At 39.2% G+C, this 21,088-nt stretch overlaps 1 protein-coding gene across 15 annotated transcripts in view; it reads right to left on the bottom strand.

Annotated features, from left to right (window-relative positions):
* Positions 1–20,711, bottom strand: part of RGS22 (regulator of G protein signaling 22) — a 176,143-nt gene extending 155,432 nt beyond the window's left edge. For 12 of the 15 annotated variants that reach the window (XR_006212830.1, XR_006212829.1, XR_006212828.1 and 9 more), the window contains exons 1-2: positions 6,418–6,486; positions 3,636–3,698 (exon numbers count right to left, since the gene is read on the bottom strand). Coding sequence is in view for 1 of the 15 variants with exons in the window: in XM_042972797.1 (XP_042828731.1) it covers positions 3,636–3,698; positions 20,030–20,058; positions 20,543–20,567 (117 nt within the window). In the remaining 14 variants the exon portion in view is untranslated. Of the gene's footprint in view, positions 1–3,635; positions 3,699–6,417; positions 6,489–19,850; positions 19,921–20,029; positions 20,059–20,542 lie in introns of those variants that run through there. The other 3 variants (XM_042972797.1, XM_042972792.1, XM_042972795.1) reach the window with 3 other exon arrangements.
* Between the last annotated feature and the right edge of the window lie 377 nt (positions 20,712–21,088).

Consider the following 21,088-nt stretch of genomic DNA (forward strand, 5'->3'; position numbering starts at 1 on the left):
TGATCTTGCAGTTCATGAGTTTGAGTCTCATGTCAGGCTCTGCTGCCAGCTCAGAGCCCGGAGCCTGCTTCAGATTCTGTGTCTCCCTCTCTCTCTGCCCCTCCCCTGCTCACACTCTGTCTATCTCTCTCTCTCTCTCAAATAAATGAATATTTAAAAAAAAGAAAGAAAGAGAAAAAGAAAATCAGACCAAACAAGAACCCATGAGGTATCCTGTACCATCACTCAGGCCTGTTGCTGGAAAGCGAGAGGTGATTGGTGTCTCAGCCTAACCCCCATAATGGATCCAGAGGCCTGGCTGTGCCAAATGGGGGAGAGACCACAAATTCTTTTGGAAAATGGAAAATAAGACAAAACAACAAACATGCATGCATAGATACATACATACATGCAAAAACTAATCTAGGCAAGAGGGTGAATCTAGTACTGTCTCTTCAAAAGACATCTTCAGTGGCTAGGCTTTAAGAGATTCAACATACCATGGCCGACTCCCACTCTCACCATTACTATTTAACAGAGTACTCAAAGTCTTAGCCTCAGCAAGCAGACAACAAAAAGAAAGAAAAGGCACCCAAAGTGCCAAGGAGGAAGTCAAATTTTCACTATTTGCAGACAACATGATACTCTATGTAGAAAACCCAAAAAATTTCTAGAATACATGAAATCAGCAAAGTCGCCAGATACAAAATCAACATGCAGAAATCTGTTGCACTTCTATACACCACAAACAAAGCAGCAGAAAGAGAAATCAAGGAATCAATCCTATTTGCAATTGCACTAAAAACAATAAGATACCTAGGAATAAACCTAACCAAAGTGATAAAAGATCTACACTCTGAAAACTATAGAACACTTATTAAAGAAATTGAAGAGGACACAAAGAAATGGAAAAGCATTCCACACTCATGCATTAGAAGAACATTGTTAAAATGTCTATACTACCCAAAACAATCTGCACATTTAATGCAATCCCTATCAAAATACCACCAACATTTTGCATAGAGCTAGAACAAACAATCCTAAAATTTGTATGGAACCAAAAAGGCCCGAATAGCCAAAGCTATTCTGAAAAAGAAAAACAAAATTAGAGACATCATGATTCCAGATTTCAAGCTATATTACAAAGCTGTAGTCATCAAGACAGTATGGTACTGGCACAAAAAGAGACACATAGTTCGGTGGAATAGAATAGAAAACCCGGAAATGGACCCACAACTATATGCTAAACTCACCTTCAACAAAGCAGAAAAGAACATCCAATGGAAAAAGACAGTCTCTTCAACAAGGGAAAATGGGAAAACTGGACAGTGACATGCAGAAGAATGAAACTGGACCACTTTCTTACCCCATACACAAAAGTAAATTCAAAATGAATGAAAGACCTAAATGTGAGACAGGAAACCATAAAAATCCTGGAGGAAAACAACATCTTTGACCTTGGCTGGAGCAACTTCTTATTAGACACATTGTCAAAGGCAAGGGAAACAAAAGTAAACATGAACTATTGGGACCTCATCAAGATAAAAAGCTTCTGCACAGCAAAAAACAAAAAACAAAAAACAACAATCAACAAAACAAAAAGGCAGCCTACAGAATGGGAGAAGATATTTGCAGACAACATATCTGATAAAGGGTTAGTAACCAAAATCTATAAAGAACTTATCAAACTCAACACCAAAAAATCCAATTAAGAAATGGGCAGAAGACATGAATAGATACTTTTCGAAAGAATACATCCAGATAGCTAACAGACACATGAAAAGATGCTCAAAATCACCCATTATCATGGAAATATGAATAAAAACCACAATGAGATACCATCTCACATCTGTCAGGATGGCTAAAATGAACAACACGAGAAACAACAAGTGTTGGCGATGATGCAGAGAAAGGGGAATCCTTCTGCACTGTTGGTGCGAAGGCAAATGGGTGCAGCCACTCTGAGGTTCAAGAAACTAAAAACAGAACTACCCTAAGACCCAGCAATTGCACTACTAAGTATTTACCCAAAGGATACAAAAATACAGATTTGAAGGAGTACATGTACCCAATGTTTATAGCAGCATTATCAACAATAGCCAAACTCTGGAAAGAGCCCAAATGTCCATTGACTGACGAATGGATAAAGAAGATAGGACATACAAATATATAAATACACACACACACACACACACACACACACACACACACAAAATGGAATATTACTCAGCCATCAAAAAAAGAATGTAATCTTGCCATTTAAAATGATGTGGATGGAGCTAAAATGTATTATGCTAAGCAAAGTAAGTCAATCAGAGAAAGACAAATATCATATGATTTCATACATATGTGGAATTTAAGAAACAAAATAGATGAATATGTGGAAGGGAGAGGGGAGAAGAGAGGGAAATAAACCACAAGAGACTCTTAATGATAAAGAACAAACTATGGTTTGACAGAGGGAGGTGGGTGGGAGATGGACTAGACGGGATATGGTACTAAGGAGGGCGCTTGTTGTGACGAGCACTGGGTGTTGTAGGTAAGTGAAGAATCACTGAATTCCACTCCTGAAGCCAAAATTGCACTAAAATTTAAATTTAAAATAAGTTTTAAAATTTTAATTAAAAGTAACATATTATGGCCCACACCCTCTAAAATTACTTGTGACATTTTTATATTCCAAAATTTCCCTGGTAAATACGTTAATGAAAAAAGTTTTTGCATTTGTATAATAATGAAAACCTTTTCTTATCTTGCTTTTATTTGAAATTCCTGATTAACTTTATTTGCCAAGCACTGTAAGTGTTTTTATGCATTCCCATCTCACTTTCCCCAACCCCCTTGATACTTAAGTATATCAGTCAATGCTCTGAAAGACTAAAATTCTATTATTTGGCATCCACCTATGTCTTATTTACTATTAATATAAAATTCTAGTTAACTTAGACACAAATTCCACTTTAATATCTGTACAAAAGGATGACAATAATTGCCTAGAGTCAAGAAATACAGTTTTTTTTTTGATATTTTGTCTTTATCACCTCTGTTCAAAGCCTGAAACAGTGCCAAATACAATAGCATCAGATTTTGTACAGAATACTTCTTTTCTAGTTTATCCACATTTATTATTTTTATTATTATTTTTTGTACAAAATACTTTCAATGGTTAGAAAAATTCCAGCTTTCAGGGTGCCTGTGTGCCTCAGTTGGTTAAGCATCCAACTTTAGCTCAGGTCATGTTCTCACGGTCTGTGAATTCGAGCCCCACATCAGGCTCTGTGCTGACAGTTCAGAGCCTGGAGCCTGCTTCAGATTCTGTGTCTTCCTCTCTCTCTGCCCCTCCCCAGCTCATGCTCTGTCTCTCTCTGTCTCTCAAAAATGAATACACATTTAAAAATTGTTTTAAAAATTCCAGCTTTCTTATTCATTCATTCATTCATTCATTCTTATTGTTGTACAACTGATGCAGCTTTCTTCAGTAATTTCCAAATATGATTCAAACCCAAATGATTAACTCCATAAAAAGATACAAACTTTACTTTTCATTAATAATTCTGAAAGAGATTATCCTTCATAAAGTTACCTTATAAAATAATCCAGTGATTACAATATTTTGCTTTGATAATATATTCCATAGAACATAAGAATATACTCACTGGAAGGCTTAGGAATTCATTAAAGTAGTCCACAAGGAAATCATCTGTTGCCAAAGAATCTTCCTGAAAAAATATAAAACACAATATTATGCTTATACTGAGATGTTTTAAAACATGCCAATATTATTCTCTAATTCTGCTTATCAAAAGATTATAATGTAGATCCTCAGATCTTTTTCAGTCTGTCAACAGCAAGTGCTCACTATAAATAGAACACAGTGCTACAATCTCTGGAGGAAAGAAAGAAGAAAACAGAATGGAGCACACTCTTAAAAGATTTTGTCAGTATGCCTAGCTGGAAAACAGAACACATGAAAAATATAGCACAGCACTTAAATGAAATATAGTACAAAACTCAACACAAGGTAAATTTCCTACAGACGTATTTTTATACACTTATGTATATGATATTTATTTATATTATTATATTAAATATATTTCATTACAATAATGGCAGAATCAATACACAACCGTGTTTGAAGTTAAAATGAAATTCAGAATGTAAATTTCTTAAATTGCCTAATGGAAGTGATAAACTAAGTAAAGAAAATATTCTACCGCTTCCTCCCCAGAATGAGACAGCTTTAGTAATCTGACAGTTAGTAATTTGCATGAAGAAACTTTGACAATGCATGTGTTCTAAGCATAAAGATTGTATATATTTTTTCCATAACTATCTCACCCACCAACATAGCCACTTTTAAAACTGGCAAAATTGGAAAGCCCCTGCCAAGAACAAATTTTCTCTTCCAAATAAAACACCTTATTTTATTAGCAATTGTTTCCATTGTGTCAAAAGCATATCATGGCATACTCTGCTATACAGTACATGTGTTTATTTTGTTATTCATAATTATATTTCCACTTTGCAAATCTAACATGAAAGTTGACAATATGACACAATGCTATTATTTCCATATGGCTGATTATTTTCTTCTTATATTGGCCAATTTTTAAAATTTGTTGAAGTATAGTGTTGCAGTGTAAGGAAGATACTCTAGCATATTGACTTGGAAAATAGATTTTGCAGGGTAATTTCTCTAAGTATTTGTAGTACAATTAGTATAGAGTTATAAATAACCACTTACAGGATTTACATCAAGGAACGTACTAAAAATCTGAACTTTAAAACTAAGGATTTAGCTTACTAAAAATCTCAACTGATTAAAACAACAACACACTTAGCATCTCATAAACCATCTACATTCATAGTGGTACCTCAATAATATATTCTCAAAGTTCTGACTGGCGAAGATTTAACAAAGCAGAGCAAGGCTGACAGAGGTGATATACAGCTAATAAGCTTTCAAATTTTACCTTTCAAAGTTACTTTAATTTTCTGGACTTTATTTAGTAAACTATCTACTTTCTGCTAAGTCTTAAGAGAAATCAACTGAATTTAATAAATATTTTTAGGATCTCCTAGATGGAGGGCACTGTCCCACAGTAAGGGTGGCCAAATTTTGTACTACTGGGCTCATGATCAAAAATCCTCAGATGGGAAGCATGAGTATTTAAATTAATAACAGTAAGGGAGTACTGTCCCTTACTAATTTTTCTAAAATAGCACCTTATTTTTAAATTTTACCTATCAAACAGAATGTGCATTTCACAGAGTCAGGTGCACCTAAATATTGCTAGAATATGGCCAGTCACATGGCCACAAATTTCTAGATAATCCTCAGACTCATATATTCATTTCCAGTTGCCTCACCCTTCTCAGAGATTGTAACTCAATGAGTTCCAAACTATCTATGATGAAGTAGCTGTTTTGTTTTGTGTGTTCCCTAAGTTTCAGACAAATAACCTATAAAATACAATAAGAATAAATTACTAGAAAATGAAATAAAAGATACGCATAATACAAAAGCCCAATGGTTTATTACTAAATTCAGTAGATACAAACAGACTCTGTCAACATACCATAAAGTTTTTACATGTTTGCTCTCGACTTCTGAACTCATCTCAACAAGGACTGATGAGAGTTTCAGGCAGCTCTGGTCGACAAACCCTCATCAAGTAGCACTGCCCTACCTGGTGAACAGTTTGCTTCCAGCAACCTCAGGTGCCCTGAAACTGAACCACACTGATAGGGCATTTCTCTGGTGTTCGGTCACATCCTCAGGTTTGCATTTTCAACCATAGAAACTCCAAGTATTCACAAACATCAAAATCTGTATTTCTTTTCTGAAGCTGTATCTTGCTTTCTCCCCATATGAAATATCAGCACTTCTGCTGCTACTAGGGAAGTTCTGCAAGGGAAATAAGCATGGTCTCCAAGGGCCGACTCAGTTCTCCTGTTGCACTTCAATGGGAAGGCCTGCACGTCTCTAAATAAATGAGCGTATCTTCCCACTGAAGCTTCTAGTCCAACATGTTCAGATAGTTTGTCATATCAGTGAGCCAATGAGGATCTTTATGAAACCCTTTACGTATTATTTATTTATCCTTATTTATTAAGGATCTTCATAAACACTTTATTCTCAAAACGCTTCATTTAAAAAAGGCCTTGATCTAAAGAAACTTACTCTTTGTAAGTTTCCACAATCTAGTCACACGGCTGTATTAAAATGAACTAAGTCGCCATGCTTGGGATTAATATATTCCAAATAACCAATAAACTGGTGATGGTTATTAATGGCACAATCAAGAAGAAAACTGAGTTACAATCAATTCCTCCATTACATCATTCCATGAACCTGACTGCAAACTTTGCAGCACAGATTCTCTGCTGAATGATGCAATGGAAGGTAGGAACATTTTTTCAGAATTGAATACACACTTGAAACCTGTTTTTTCATGTATTACAGGTGTGCCATCTGTGAAAGTGAAGTCAGCTTTTCCGTTTTTAGTCCAGACTTCTCAAATTTCTTCCTGAAAGAGGGTTAAGCAAAATAGTTTATATGTGCTGGCTAATTATGTTAGACAAAAAATTTTTTGCTTAAGAATTTATTTTGCTGAGCCCTCAAATCAGATAAACTACAATTAGTTCACCACTCTAAAACAGGCAAGATATACAAAGAAGACCTTGTAAACAAGGAAGATCAAGTAAGATATACATAGACATAAACCATAGTCCACCAAAGAATATGATACATGCCAAAAGAAAATTATAGTATTAAATGTTTCCTCTCAAAAGAAGGAGATATTATCTGGTAGGAGGAATCAGAAGAGACTCAAGTGGAGAAAATGGCATTTGAAGTAACTTCAATTCTATAATTAGAAATACATAAATGAGAAGCAACAATGCAAAGCACAGAGAGAAATGCATGAGCAAAGCAACGTGGAAATCAAAACACAGTAAAAGTGATCACGGTTAGCTAATGGCAGAAGTAGAAAAATAATCCATGTTTCCAACTTCATTTCCAGCCATTCCCACATTACACCAAAGCTATTCATCTAACATCCAATGCTGAATCCTATACTGACACACCTTAGATTAGGAATGCTATCATCAGTCAGTGAATAAGACAGACCGTATTTCAAAAATTACAGCCATCAGGATGCACCTATTTTTATTGTTTCTTCCTAAATTACACATGATCTTTCTTTTCTCCTTTCCAAACAAGCCAATCACTAGACCAGAGCTTCTCACTAGGGGAAGACAATGGAGTTCAACGGGTCAAATGAAAGTGGACCTCTTCAGCCTTCAAGGCAACCAGGCACAGCCAGGAATGGCTGGGGCTCCCAGGATGGTGACTCAAGGTTGTGAGCAACCTTGTTTGGTACTCCTCATGTCCATCTTCCTCCCCTGGATAAAGTGATTTATGAGTCACATTCCACACCCACTGCTCCTCTGTAAGACACTAAGCAAAGCCAGCGAGTTGCTCAAGCCCCTGGACATAGATTTATTAGCTATGTGCAGAGCATACACTGTCCCATGGAGCTCCCAGAAGAGTTTGTTTTAGATGTCCAAGAAAACAGCACAAGACAAAGGTGCTGACAGCTTGGAGGAAAGGGGGAAGGGAGATCCTGGAAGGCTACAGATGACAGCTCCAAATCTCTGCCTTCACATATATCAGATATTTCTGTCCACTGGTAACCGATGTATGCCTGTAGTAGTATCCAAGCTAGATATAAGGTGATCAGTCAAAAAACGTATGCATATCCTGCAACACAGACTTTCATCATTACTTTGAAATATTTGATATGAAACATTTTATTGATTTGTTTCTTTTTATTTTTACTTTTATTTACTTTTGAGAGAGAGAGAGAGTGAAAGCAGGGGAGGGGCAGAGAGAGAAGGAGGCACAGAATCCGAAGCAGGCTCCAGGCTCTGAGTTGTTAACACAGAGCCTGACTTGGGGCTTGAACTCACAAACCTGTGAGATCATGACCTGAGCTGAAGTCAGATGCTTAACTGACTGAGCCACCTAGGCACCCCACATTTTATTGATTTCTAAATCTATTTCTTTATCCTAAGAAATATTAACTTTGTGTTTGTCATGAAAAAAAGAACTATTAAATTTTAATCTCAACTCTTGCAATTTTAAATGGTTACAAAAATTGTCTAAAAATTTTTAACTCTTATTGGGTGATACAGTTTTTTACCAATAGAGACTATTCAAGAATTATAAGGGATCACCATTAAAAAGTCTTGATTAGTAATTGCATACAGTCATTTCAACTATAAAACTTGATATTAAAAAGTTACCTACATCCAAAAAGGAAATTAAGAAAATAATTCCATTTACAAAGAATTTACTGAAAAGAAGTTAGAGAAGATATAAGTACATGGAAAGACATACCATGTTCATGAATTGGAAGCAATATTGTTAAAATGACAATCCACCCAAAGCAATCTACAGATTTAACACAATCTCCACCAAAATCCCAATAACATTTTTTTTTTTTTTTTGCATAAATAGAAAAACTCATCCTAGGGGTGGCTGGGTGGCTCAGTCAGTTAAACGTCTGACTCTTGTTTTTGGCTCAGGTCATGATCTCATGGTTTATAAGTTCAAGCTCCACATTGGACTCTGTGCTGACAGTGTGGAGCCTGCTTGGGATTCTCTCTTGTCCCCCCCCACCCCCCACGCCCCTCCCATGTCTCTCTCTCACTCTCTTTCTCTCTGTCTCTCTCAAAATAAGTGGATAAACATTAAAAAAATAATAAAGATTTTTAAAAAGGAAGAAAAACTCATTCTAAAACTCATATGGAATTTCAAGGGACCTTAAATACCCAAAACCACCTTGAAAAAGAACAAAGTTGGAGGACTCCTATATCCTGATTTCAAAGCTTACTATAAAACTAAAGTAGTCAAAACAGTATGGCATAAAGACAGACTTACAGACTACTGGAATAGAATAATGTCCATAAATAAATCTTCTCATACATGATCAAATGATTTTCAACAAGGATACTAAGACCATTCAGTGAGGAAAGGACATTCTTTTTCAACAAATGGTGCTAAGAAAACTTAATGACGTTGGACCCTGACCTTGACGTTGGACCCTGACCTTATAACCATACACAAAAATTAACTCAAAATTGATGAAAGACCCAAACATAAGAGTTAAAACTACAAAATATTTACAAAAAAATAAGGATAAATCTTCAAGAGCTTGTATTTGCCTGTGGATTCTTAGATATTACACCAAAAGCAGGAGCAACAAAAGAAAAAATAAATTGGGACTTTATAAAAATTTTTTAATTTTATGCATCAAAACCTTCTCTTAAGAAAGTGAAAAAACCTACAGAATGTGAGAAAATGTTTGCAAATCATATACATGATAAGCAAGAAAAAGATAAACAATCCAAATCTTCCATATGGGCAAAGGTCTTGAATAGACATTTCTATAAAGAAGACATTCAGGAGCGCCTGGGTGGCTCAGTCAGTTAAGTGGCCGACTTCAGCTCAGGTCATGATCTCACAGTGTGTGAGTTTGAGCCCCGCATCAGGCTTTGTGCTGACAGCTCAGAGCCTGGAGCCTGCTTCAGATTCTGTGTCTCCCTCTCTCTCTGCCCCTCTCCTGCTTGCCCTCTGTCTCTGTCTCTCTCTCTCAAAAATAATAAACATTAAAAAAAAAGAAGACATTCAAATAGTGAAAAAGCATGTGAAAGGATGCTCAAGATCAATAGCAATAAAAAATGAAAGGCAAAACCACAATGAGATATCACTTCACATCTATTTTTTAAAAAAAAGGAAAATAACAAGTATTGGTGAGGATGTGGAGAAATTGGAACTCTTGTACATTGCTGGTGGGAATGTGAAATGGTGCAGCTGCCGTGCAACACAAAATGGCAGTTGATCAAAAAAGTAAAACATATAATTACCATATGACCCAGCAATTCCCCTTCTGGGTATAAGCCCTAAAGAACTGAAAAGCAGGGACCCAAACAGAATTTCCTACACCCATGTTCACAGCAGCATTATTCAAAATAGCCAAAAGGTGGAAATAACTCAAATACCCATTGACATATGAAAGAATAAACAAAATATGGTAAATACACACATGAAATATTACTCAGCCTTAAAAAGGAATGAAATTCCAGGGCACCTGGCCGGCTCAGTTGTTAAGCATCTGACTTCGGCTCAGGTCATGATCTCACAGTTCATCAGTTAGAGTCCCACATCAGGTAAGTTTGAGCCCTACATCGGGTGAACATGAGCCCTGCATCAGGTGAGCTCGAGCCCCACTTCATATAAAACACGAGCCCCAGCTGAGCCCCACTTCTCTCTCTCTCTCTCTCTCTCTCTCTCTCTCTCTCTCTCTGCATCTCAAGAGATTCTCTTTCTCTCTCTGATCCTCTCTCACTTGCGCCCTCTCTCTCAAAAAAAAAAAAAAAGGAATGCAATTCTGATACATACAACAACATGGATGACCCCTGAAAATGTTATGCTAAGTAAAACAAGCCAGACACGAAAGGGCAAATACTGTATGATTCCACTTATATGAGGTGCCTAGAATAGTCAAATCTGTAAAGACAGAAAGTAGAATAATGGTAACCAGGAGTTATGGGAGGGGTAATGGGAAGTTAGTGTCTAATGAATACAGAGTTTCAGTTTGGGAAGATGAAAAACTTGTGGACGTGGATAGTGGGGAATACTGTACCACAGTGTGAATGTGCTCGATGCCACTGAATTGTACACTTCAAAATGGCAGGTAAATTAAATTTTATGTTTTACCACAATAAAAGGTATGCACACACCAGAATCACTCAACAACATGGATGAATCTTAATAACATTATGCTGAGCAAAAGACTTGCACAAAAGAAAACTAACTGTATGATTCTATTTACATGAAGTTAAATCTAAATAAAATCTATAATCTATGCTACTAATCTATGGTGAAACATAGGACAGTAGTTGTCTTAGGGGAGTGGAGGCAAAAGAAATTAGGAAGAGGCTTGAAGAGACTTTATAAGATTATAGAAATGTTCTATATATTAATGAATGTTTGGATTACATTGTTGGATACACTTCTCAAAATTCATCAAATGGTACCCTTAAAAAATTTTTTTTAAAAAACCTTTTTTACATTTATTTACTTTTGAGAGACAGAGCACAAGCAGGGGATGGGCAGAGAGAGAAGGAGACATGAATCCAAAGCAGGCTCCAGGCTCCGAGGTCCACACAGAGCCCAACACAGGGCTTGAACTCACAAACCGCAAGATCATGACCTGAGCCGAAGCTCGCCGCTCAACCGACTGAGCCACCCAGGCACCCCCCCCTTAAATTTTTTTCTATTTCATTGTGCGTAAATTTTACATCAACAAAAGAACCCCACAAACTAATACAAAACAGTAGTTTATGATATTCATGCTTAGAAATTCCTGCTTAGAAATGTTTAGGGTTGATATGTATCATGTGGATACCTGCAACTTACTTTGAAACATATTTTAAAAGTGGATTGATGGATAGATGGCATGGTGGACAGGATAGAAACACATAAAACCAAATGTAGCAAAACGTTAATAACTGTGAAATCTTAGTGGTGAGTATATAGGTGTTCACTATACAAGTCTTGCAACTTTCTCATATGTTTAAAGTTTTTCATAATAAAATGGAGGGGGGAGTTACATACAAGGAAACAATATCAAGGTTCTTGGCACCTTATGGATGATCAGCCTTCTTAGCCTCCTGTGTACTAAATGACACATCCCAAATCACTATCACCACCTCTAGAATAAGCCCCTGGACATGTAATCATCTTCTGACCACTACCCTGGGATCCCATCCACTAAGGGTCAGACCTTGGACCTCTGCTTCACCCTGCTGTCCATAACATGCCAAACCTTATCTTCCCTACCCCTCCTTACCCACACCACACTATGAATCAGTCTTTCTAATCACATTTCAATTAATACAAGAGATCTACCTGCCCCCCAACCCCCAACCCTTTTCTATCACAAAAAGAGTTTATAATGAATGCAATTTGGCTACTGCCCAGCTGTCCAGCTTCAACTCATACCACCATGCTTCAGTCATAGCAATTTTTTTTTACAGTTCTACACCTTTGCACATGCTGATTATTCTACCTAGAAAAAAAAAATTTTTTTTTGCCTTATTCTCCTGCCTACCCTTTTTCTTCCCCAAAGTCTAGAGTAGTGGTCACCTATTTTCCCCTATCACAACCTTTAACACTTCACACTAAAATTGTCTGTTTACACGTCCCACCCACTGGATTGTGAACTTCTGGAAGAAAAAGGTTCTTTTTTATTCACTTTTTCGATTCCCAATGCTTTTAGATAATAGATAATTACAACATTTTTGTTGAATGAATGCTTGAATGATTACATTAAGGATATGAAAGCTGAAAAGACTGGTAGCCTAATAAAGACTCTAGTAAAACAATATCACTAAAATAAAAAGGAGAGATACTACAAAAAGAGGAAAAGAGTCAGATAAGGAGAACACAAGGAGAAAGACACTCCACAAGGTGGCTTGTTGAAAGTGCACCCTGCTTACCATCAAAGCATTTGGGGAAATTTAAGAACTCGTGGTGTATTTCTCAGACCCATCCAGTTCACAAAATTGTACTGTATTATGAATGTAGTGTATGAAGGAGGCAGAAAATAAGGGTGTCTCATGCAATAAAGACCAGAAGTATGGACCCTCCTCCTTTCATTCCTAACAGTTACCATCACAAATTTCAATCAGCATCTACCCAGCAACAGATTTCTGTTCTCACTCTCTCTACTGGAAGAAATTCTCAAAGATCTGGGGAAGATAAAGGAAGCTCTCAATTCCCTTTTATCCAGTTTCATCTCTAATCATACCTACTTGGCTTCAGTCAGTTCATTTGGCCAAATACCCTAAGGCTTTCTCCCTGTACAAAGGTCCTTACAACCTGATATTCTAATTTAAAAGAGAGAACCTCAGGGCGCCTAGGTGGCTCAGTGGGTTAAGTGCCTGACTCTTGATTCCAGCTCAGGCCATGATCTCACAGTCCATCAGCCGAAGCCCTGCATTGGGCTTCATGCTGTCAGCCTGGGATTCTCTCTCTCCCTCTCTCTCTGTCCACCTCCCCCCCCCCCCGGCCTGCTTGTGCTCTCTCAAAAATAAATAAAAATTTTAAAATGTATCACCTCTTCTTCCATCCCACACCTTACCCATGGGTAAAAAGTTTCCCTAAGTCCTAATGCACTTTTGATTCAAACCTCAAAATTCACACTTAAACATAAACTGCTTATCCTCTTATTGTTTCACATTAAAGGTCATCTCTCCAATCAGAAACTATACCACTTTTGGGAATACTAGTGGACAATGTGTGTCCCCAGTAGTGCCTAATTAAAGCTGTAAGTGCAAGGAGTTGCTTAACAATATGCTTGCTCACTAACTTATTGGTGGAACTTCTAATGCAGTTTCTGCAGTTCCAGAAAGCATCAGAAATTCGATTCCAACCAGAGAACTGGACTCCATTGAGACAGAAGAATTCCAAACAGACTAACACTTTCCAAAGGACGTGCAGGACCTGTCTGTTTCCAAATGACTTCTTGGAAACACTTGTGGTGCACGCTCTTAAGAAGAGAGAGGGAACCGAGGGGAAGGAATGGTGCCTATGTCTACCTGCTCCTGTCCTCCACCATTTCCATATAATGCCACCTCTGTGTGGACTTTAATTTCATTCAACCTATACAGACAGCATAATATGAAGCTGAACGAGCAAAAGATTAGCTAAAAATGAGTATCCTTCTTAATAAGTTAAATACGTAAATACTGCTTGAAGGTACAGTCCCTCTTGTTTTGATGGTAAAAATAAAGGGATCTGCTTTTCTTTTTTTTTTTAAATGGCATCTGCTTTTAAAATTAATGAAACTGTGGGCTTTATATATCAGAAAATCTTAAAAAAAAAAAAAGAAATCATTGTACTACAAAATTTTTACTCTACAAAGACTGTTTTGAGTCATGACATGCCCGCCTGCATAGTTTCAAACAGTTTTGGGGGCACAAGAAAAAAATACGATTATTTTGGATTTAAGAGTCAAATAATTAAGTCTTTAATATGAATTTATTTTCTATTTTAAAGCTAAAAATAATTTAGGAGTCACTCTCACTTTAAACTTTCCTCAATGTATACCTAACACATAATCAAATCCCAATGTAACATAAAGCAGTCTGAACTCTACTTTTCTTGCTATGACAGATTTATATTTCAGTTTTTAGGGAATATAAAAATGAGAGAGGTTTGGATTAAGGGAAGGGATGAAAAGAAGCATTCACTTTATCACTTTCATTATTTGAAGTATTTATAACAATATTCATACATTGCTTATATAGTTAAAAATATACTCCCAGAGGAACTAAGGAGAAAATATAGTGTATTAAATTTCTTGTGTATATATTTTCCCTAACAGAAGTACCAAAAATCAAACAAATACAAAGTTAACAAAAATACTAAAGTAGAAAAATGCCACCAGAGAGGTGTTTAAGAAATATAGAATATAGGGGCTAGTGGGTGGCTCAGTCGGTTAAGCATCTGACTCTTGATTTTTGGCTCAGGTCATGATCTCATGGTTTTGTGAATCGGAGTCCCGTGTTGGGCTCTGCACTGACAGTGTGGAGACTGCTTGGGATTCTCTCTCTCCCTCTCTCTCTCAAAATAAATAAACGTAAAAAAAAGAATTATAGAATATATATTAAATGAAACTTTTCAAAAAAAAAGTGAAGTATAGCATAACGTATAAAGAACCTGAATCACTATGTCGTACACCTGAGACTAATATGACATCGTGTGTCAACTACACTCTAAAAAGTTTTTAAGTAAAAAAAACATAAAATTAAATTAAAATAAGTGAAAGAAATCACACTAATTATCATGTATGAAGATAGCCATCAACCAAAATTTATTAATCACCTAATAGTATATTCTGGACATTGTACTACACCCTCTAGGGAATGTGAAGATGTACTGAGACATAGTACCAGCCCTGTAATAGTTGCCAGTTTTGTTACGAAATTGCAAATTTTACATATGAATGTCAGGCAATGTGTCCCGGACCACAAATGATTTATCCTAACATAGTTACTCTGTCCTTTGAGGCTGAAGATCTCATGTAAGAGTTAACGTATTTTACAGATGTCCACAACAGCACTGTACTTTTTACAGCACTGATGGAGAAAATACAGTACGAAAAAAGTTCCTGTGAATATAGGAGCACTTTATAGTAGTATAGACTCTGCTGTCAATAATGGAAAAACGAGGGGTGCCTGGGTGGCTCAGTCGGTTAAGCGTCCGACTTCGGCTCAGGTCATGATCTCAAGGTGTGTGAGTTCGAGCCCCGCGTCGAGCTCTGTGCTGATGGCTCAGAGCCTGGAGCCTGCTTCCCAGTCTGTGTCTCCTGCTCTCTCTCTGCTCCTCCCCTGCTCATGCTCTGTCTCTCTCTGCCTCAAAAATAAATAAAAACATTAAAAAAAAAATTTTTTTTAAATAATGGAAAAACGAAATAACACTATGATACAAGTTTATTTCTCTCATATAATCAAAAGCAGTTCAGGACTGGCCTTCTCAAACAGCAGGTGCTCAGGTCCCTATGACCGTATGATGGAGGATCTGCTGTCCTCTGGACACCACTTCGAACTCATGATCCCAGCTGACTGCTTCAGCTCCAGCATCACATCCTCATTCCAGCCAGCAGGAAAGAAGAAAAACGGCATGTTCTCTCCTTTTACATTATGTGAGTGTTAGAGTCAGAGTGACTCAGATTCTAACCATGGCTTGACCAGGTACTAGCTGTGTGACCCATTTAGGGGTGAGTTATTTAATCTCTATAAACCTCAGCTTTCCAGAATTAGGACCCGACACTTCTGCTTACATTCCATTGACCACAATTTGGTTACATAACCACATTTAGCTGTAAGGAACACTAGAAAATGTAGTCTAAAATGGAGAGCAGTGTATCTCTTATATACTGTGGAAGAGGGTAGAATCAATTTAGGGGAACTAGAGAGCTCTGTCACATTATCTTTCTATAAAATAAAATAAAAAAATATTTTAATATTTTTAAAATTAATAATTTAAAATTAATAATAAAAGAAAAAATATTTTCACACTTTTGAAAAAACAGAGGTAAATACATGTACAAGGTGGGAATTATTTCACCTACAGATAATGCTTGGTGAGCACATGAATTTGGGGAGCTGGTCACAAACTGGTCCCTACCACGAGCTGCACAGAGTTCAAAGGCAGTCCAAATGATCTGAGGTTGGACAGGTTTCACAGAGGAGATGAACTGGACTCTGAAGGGTGTGCAAGACTGGGAAAGAGAGGGGGAGGGTAACCAAGACAGAACTCCGCAGCAAAGGCAAGAAGAGCAGTTTGGCCGGGGCAGAAGGTATGTGGACATACTCTATAATCCCCCAAACAGTATGACATTATCTACCACACAGAAAGTAGTGGGAAGGAAGGTTTAAAAAGGCTGAAAAGTTATATAGGGACACATTGCCTGACATTCACATGTAATATAGAAAATACTGTGAGTGCCAAAGGGAGGTGTTTGACATTCTGGCTCTGCCAGTTATTAGATGTGTGGCCTCAGGCCAAGTTGGTTAGCACTGTGGACTTGAACTTCCTCGCCTGTGAAATGTGGGTGATAATAACCACCCAATGGAGTTGTTTTGAGGTTAAATACTACATAGTCAGCATTCAATAAACAGTAGGATTCATAAAAGAGCTGAGTCATTAAGTAATACGGTAATTTTTTTTAGAGTTCATAGCAATCTTTCAGCCAGGGTAGGAGGGATGGGAGAAGGAAAATGTAAAGGTAGACAGAGCAAAGAAATATCATCCAGCACAGTCAATGCTCAGGAGTTTGCACTTTAAGCTTCAGGCCAAGAAAAACTGGAGTCGACAGAAGGACTATTGGAGGCAGTGATATCAGTTAGGACAACTGCCAAAGTCCAGGCCCAGGGATAAGGGCCTGAAATAAGACAGTAGCTGTGAGGATGGAGAAAAATATCTGGCTATGAAAGAACTTGGTAAATGATTGCAGGCAGGAGGTGAAGAAACGGGAAGAAAGGTTCTGGCTTGGATGACTGAATGGCCAGTGGTACCATTCACCAAAACAAGAAAAAGAGGAAGAAAACCAGCATGGGGCGCAGGGGAGCAGAGAGGTGAGTTCACCTGACCACACTCTTGAAAAACAGAGGTAAAGGGGCGCCTGGGTGGCTCAGTCGGTTAAGCAACTGACTTCGGCTCAGGTCATGATCTCACGGTTCGTGGGTTCAAGCCCCGCATCAGGCTCTGTGCTGACAGCTCAGAGCCAGGAGCCTGCTTCGGATTCTGTGTCTCCCTCTCTCTGCCCCTCCCCCACTTGTGTGCGCGCGCTCTCTCTCTCTCTAAAATAAATAAAATGTAAAAAAAAGAAAAGAAAAAGAAAAACAGAGGTAAATATATGTGGAATGTGACTGTGGAGGTGAAATAGGGACATCCAGGTGATGAAGGTGCCTGATGACCCAACAGATATTGAGTTCTGGCATCAGAAAAGGTGCCTAGGCTGGAGATGTATAGATCTGGAAGCCCGGTGAAATAAGGGTGGCTAAAACTATAGAAGAATTCCTCCAGAGAGAGCCTGTGGATCAGAATCCCGAAGAAGGTCAACGCTTTCGTGGGCAAAGAAAGAGAAGCCAGAAATGGGAACATCGACATGACAGATGGGACAACCGGGAGATGGTGGTAGCACAGACACCAAGAGAAAAAAGGGGTAGCTAATAAAGCCTTCTCCTAAGAGTTCCCAAATGGCTGCAAAGACCTGAAAAGGTCAGCAGCCTGCTCAAATGGTTAACTGCAATGCTGCTGAGTGCCCCTCGGAGACTTGATGCTGGAATTGTATGGAAAAGATTGGCTCCAAGGGCGCCTGGGTGAGTCAGTCAATTAAGCATCAGACTCTTGATTTCAGCTCAGGTCATGATCTCACAGTCCATGAGTTGAAGCCCGCATCAGGCTCTGTGCTGACAGCGCAGAGCCTGCTTGGGATTCTCTCTCTCCCTCTCTCTCTCTGCCCCTCCCTGGCTCTATCAAAATAAATCAATAAACTTAAAAAAAAAGAATATGAAAAAATGCCCAAAAAATAAAAAAGGAAAGAAAGACAGAAAGAAAGAAAGAAAGAAAGAAAGAAAGAAAGAAAGAAAGAAAGAAAAAGAAAGAAAGATTGATTGGCTCGAGAAATGCTGACCTCCTGCTGGAATGTAGAATAGTTCTGGAAGCAGCTTAAAGAAATCTGCTACAACACAGGGTTACACCAAGGCAACGAGAAGATGGGTGGAGTTGCTGACATGCTTTTTGTGCCTCTATCCTAATGTCTGTCTCTCTCTCTCTCTCTCTCTCTCTCTCTCTCTCTCTCTCTCCGAAGTGGACCAACGGTGTGGAAGGGTGAAAATGGAAGGTGCTAGCAGATATAGCCTAAGCCCTAAGCTTAGCCTAAGCTTTTTGAGACTTATCTTCAGCATCTAGCAGTGCACGGTGGATATAGAAGCACCGGTGTCTGTTGAATAAAAAGCCAAAAGCAAATAAGGTACTCGTCCAAGAAGAGAAATAAGTACCGGAGGACATAAGCAAATAACATTGAGAAATGGTGAAGAGAAGGAAAAATTTTTCTCTGCCCTTCATGGTCTTCCAGCTAGACTGAGAATTAAATTTACATGGGACAGATTAACAGAAGATCAGATTCAACAGTGTACATATGGGGAATTCACCAAGACGTGGAAATTCCAAAGACAGGCAAAATGAGGCATATAGGTCATTCTGAACTAAGAAGGGGGCACGGGTCTGGGACTTCAAAGGGAAAAAATGTAATTCACAGGAAAATGAAAAGGAGTAAATGTTTGGTAAACAAATGTGTCCTGGGGACACTTGGCAACCATGGGACGTAGAGGACTTTGATCAAACAGGCCTTGCTAGGTTCCTCCCTGTCTACCACACCTTGTTCATATCATAACGTAGTTCTTTGTGGTGATGGTTCCCTTCCTGGTGCAGGTCCTCTACCTAAATTCTTTTTAGGCTGTTGGAGAGGTTAAGAGCTTTTCTTGAATCTGCTGGGTTTCAACTACTTTTTAACCCAAAATAATCTTCATGCCAAAGTGACCCATCTTGGAGCAGCCTATCCTTGGCCCCTTCAGTGGTTAGAGCTGTTGGAATCAAACTCAGACCTTAGCGGGAAACAGGCATTGCTACCTCTTCTCTGTTTACCTTTGGGCAAGTTCCTTAAATACACAACAGGAATTACAATAGAACCCATCCTAGATATAGCACTCACCTAAATGACAAAGTAAATAATGTACTTACTTGTTACTACTCAACTCACCAGAAGTCTGACCTGAAAACATTTAGTACATTTTTATTTTTTTTTTAAGTTTATTTATTTTGAGAGAGACAGACACAGCACAAGTGGGGGAGGGGTAGAGAGAGGAGAGAGTAAGAATCCCAAGCAGGCTCCATGTTGCCACAACAGAGTTTGATGTGGGGCTTGAACCCATGAAGCCGTGAGATCGTGACCCAAGTCTAAACCAAGAATCCCACGCTTAACCACCTGAGCCACCCAGGCTCACCCATTTAGTACATTTTTAAAGTAATTATAACTATAAACCGACCACTTGTTTTCAATCAATCAACTGCACAACCACATCACCATAAAACCACAGAGATAAAACGTTCCTCTCACAGAGTCATTAAAGAGTTTAGAGAAATAAAATGAAGTCATTTATGTAAAAGAACTTTCACAATAAATAGCACCCACCATAAAAATCAATTGGCCTCTTTTTAAAAAATGTACCTGTTAAAGAATGTAAAAGGTCTTGTATTCAGCACCATTGTTGCCGAATCAAAGCTTCTATTATATTCATCTGGCAAAAAGGAGAAAAGAAAACCTACAGCTTTTTTCTACAATGTATGATTTGCTATTTTTAAAGAGCCACGGGGGGAGGGGGAGATAGCCCTCTAAATGGTACTTACAAATTCTTCTTCTGTAATATCTGGTGGCTCTGAAACAAGATAAAATATGGCATTATCTCACTCAAATCTGATTTCCTTTTAAAGTAAATGAAATAATTTGAGACGGCACCTAGGCCTGCTTTCTACGTGGGCAAGCTCAGTAAAATGTTGGCCCTCTCTTCATTCTTTGCACATGGATTGAATTTTAAGTTGGAATTCAAGGTGGAAGTGGGGAGGAAAGGCCTCTGGAATCCAGCTTGGTCACTAATTCACTGTGACCCTGGGGTTAACCTTGTAGGCTTCCATTATTCCAGCTGCAAAACGGAGAATTAAGGAAGACAAAATAAGACGGTGCGAACGAGGCGATGCAAACGGGGGTCGGGGCTAGAGGGGGGGGGGGTGAGGAAGTTCGTAATAAAATGCCGTGAGAGGCGCAGTGGAGCCAGGTTTTCTAACGCGCGGACGGTGGGGGGCGCCCGGGCGAGGAGAGGTCAAGTCCGGAGGCGGGTGTGTGGTCCCCGCCGCCGCACCTACCCGCGGTGAGCCGCTTCTCCGGCATGCCGCCGCCGTTGCCCGCGCCCGGCGCCCGCGCGGGGCCCTCAGGGCGCCACCGCCGGGCAGCGCCCGTCTCTCCCCGGGAGAGGGAGCCGGACGGGAGCGGACGCCGACGCAGAGCGGACGCCGACGCAGAGCGGCGCGCGTGGCCCCCGCCGCGGCTGAGTTGCTATGGAGCTGATACAATGCGGGCCGCCGCAGCCCGTCCTCCTCCGGGGCAGGGGGCGGGCGCCGCCGCCAGGGGCTGGGGGACCCCGCGCAGAGTCCCAACTCGCCGGGCCTCGTTCCTGTGGGGACCGCGACTCGGGCCTGGTCCCTCGAGCAAAATCCCGGCCGCCCCGTCCAGGAAATTTGGTGTCTCCTAGTGAGAAAGGGACCCGCGGGCGAGTGGGGGCGGGAGAGCGGCCCTGATGGGCTGGTCCTGAGAAAAGGAGGCAGAAAGGGGAGTCGGGCCCCAGGAGTTTTCTTGATACTGAAGGAGGGCAGAGCCACACACAGCGCCTGAGCTCACCCTCGCTGTGAAAA

Source organism: Panthera tigris, chromosome F2 (assembly GCF_018350195.1).
Source record: "Panthera tigris isolate Pti1 chromosome F2, P.tigris_Pti1_mat1.1, whole genome shotgun sequence".
Classification (NCBI taxonomy): domain Eukaryota; kingdom Metazoa; phylum Chordata; class Mammalia; order Carnivora; family Felidae; genus Panthera; species Panthera tigris.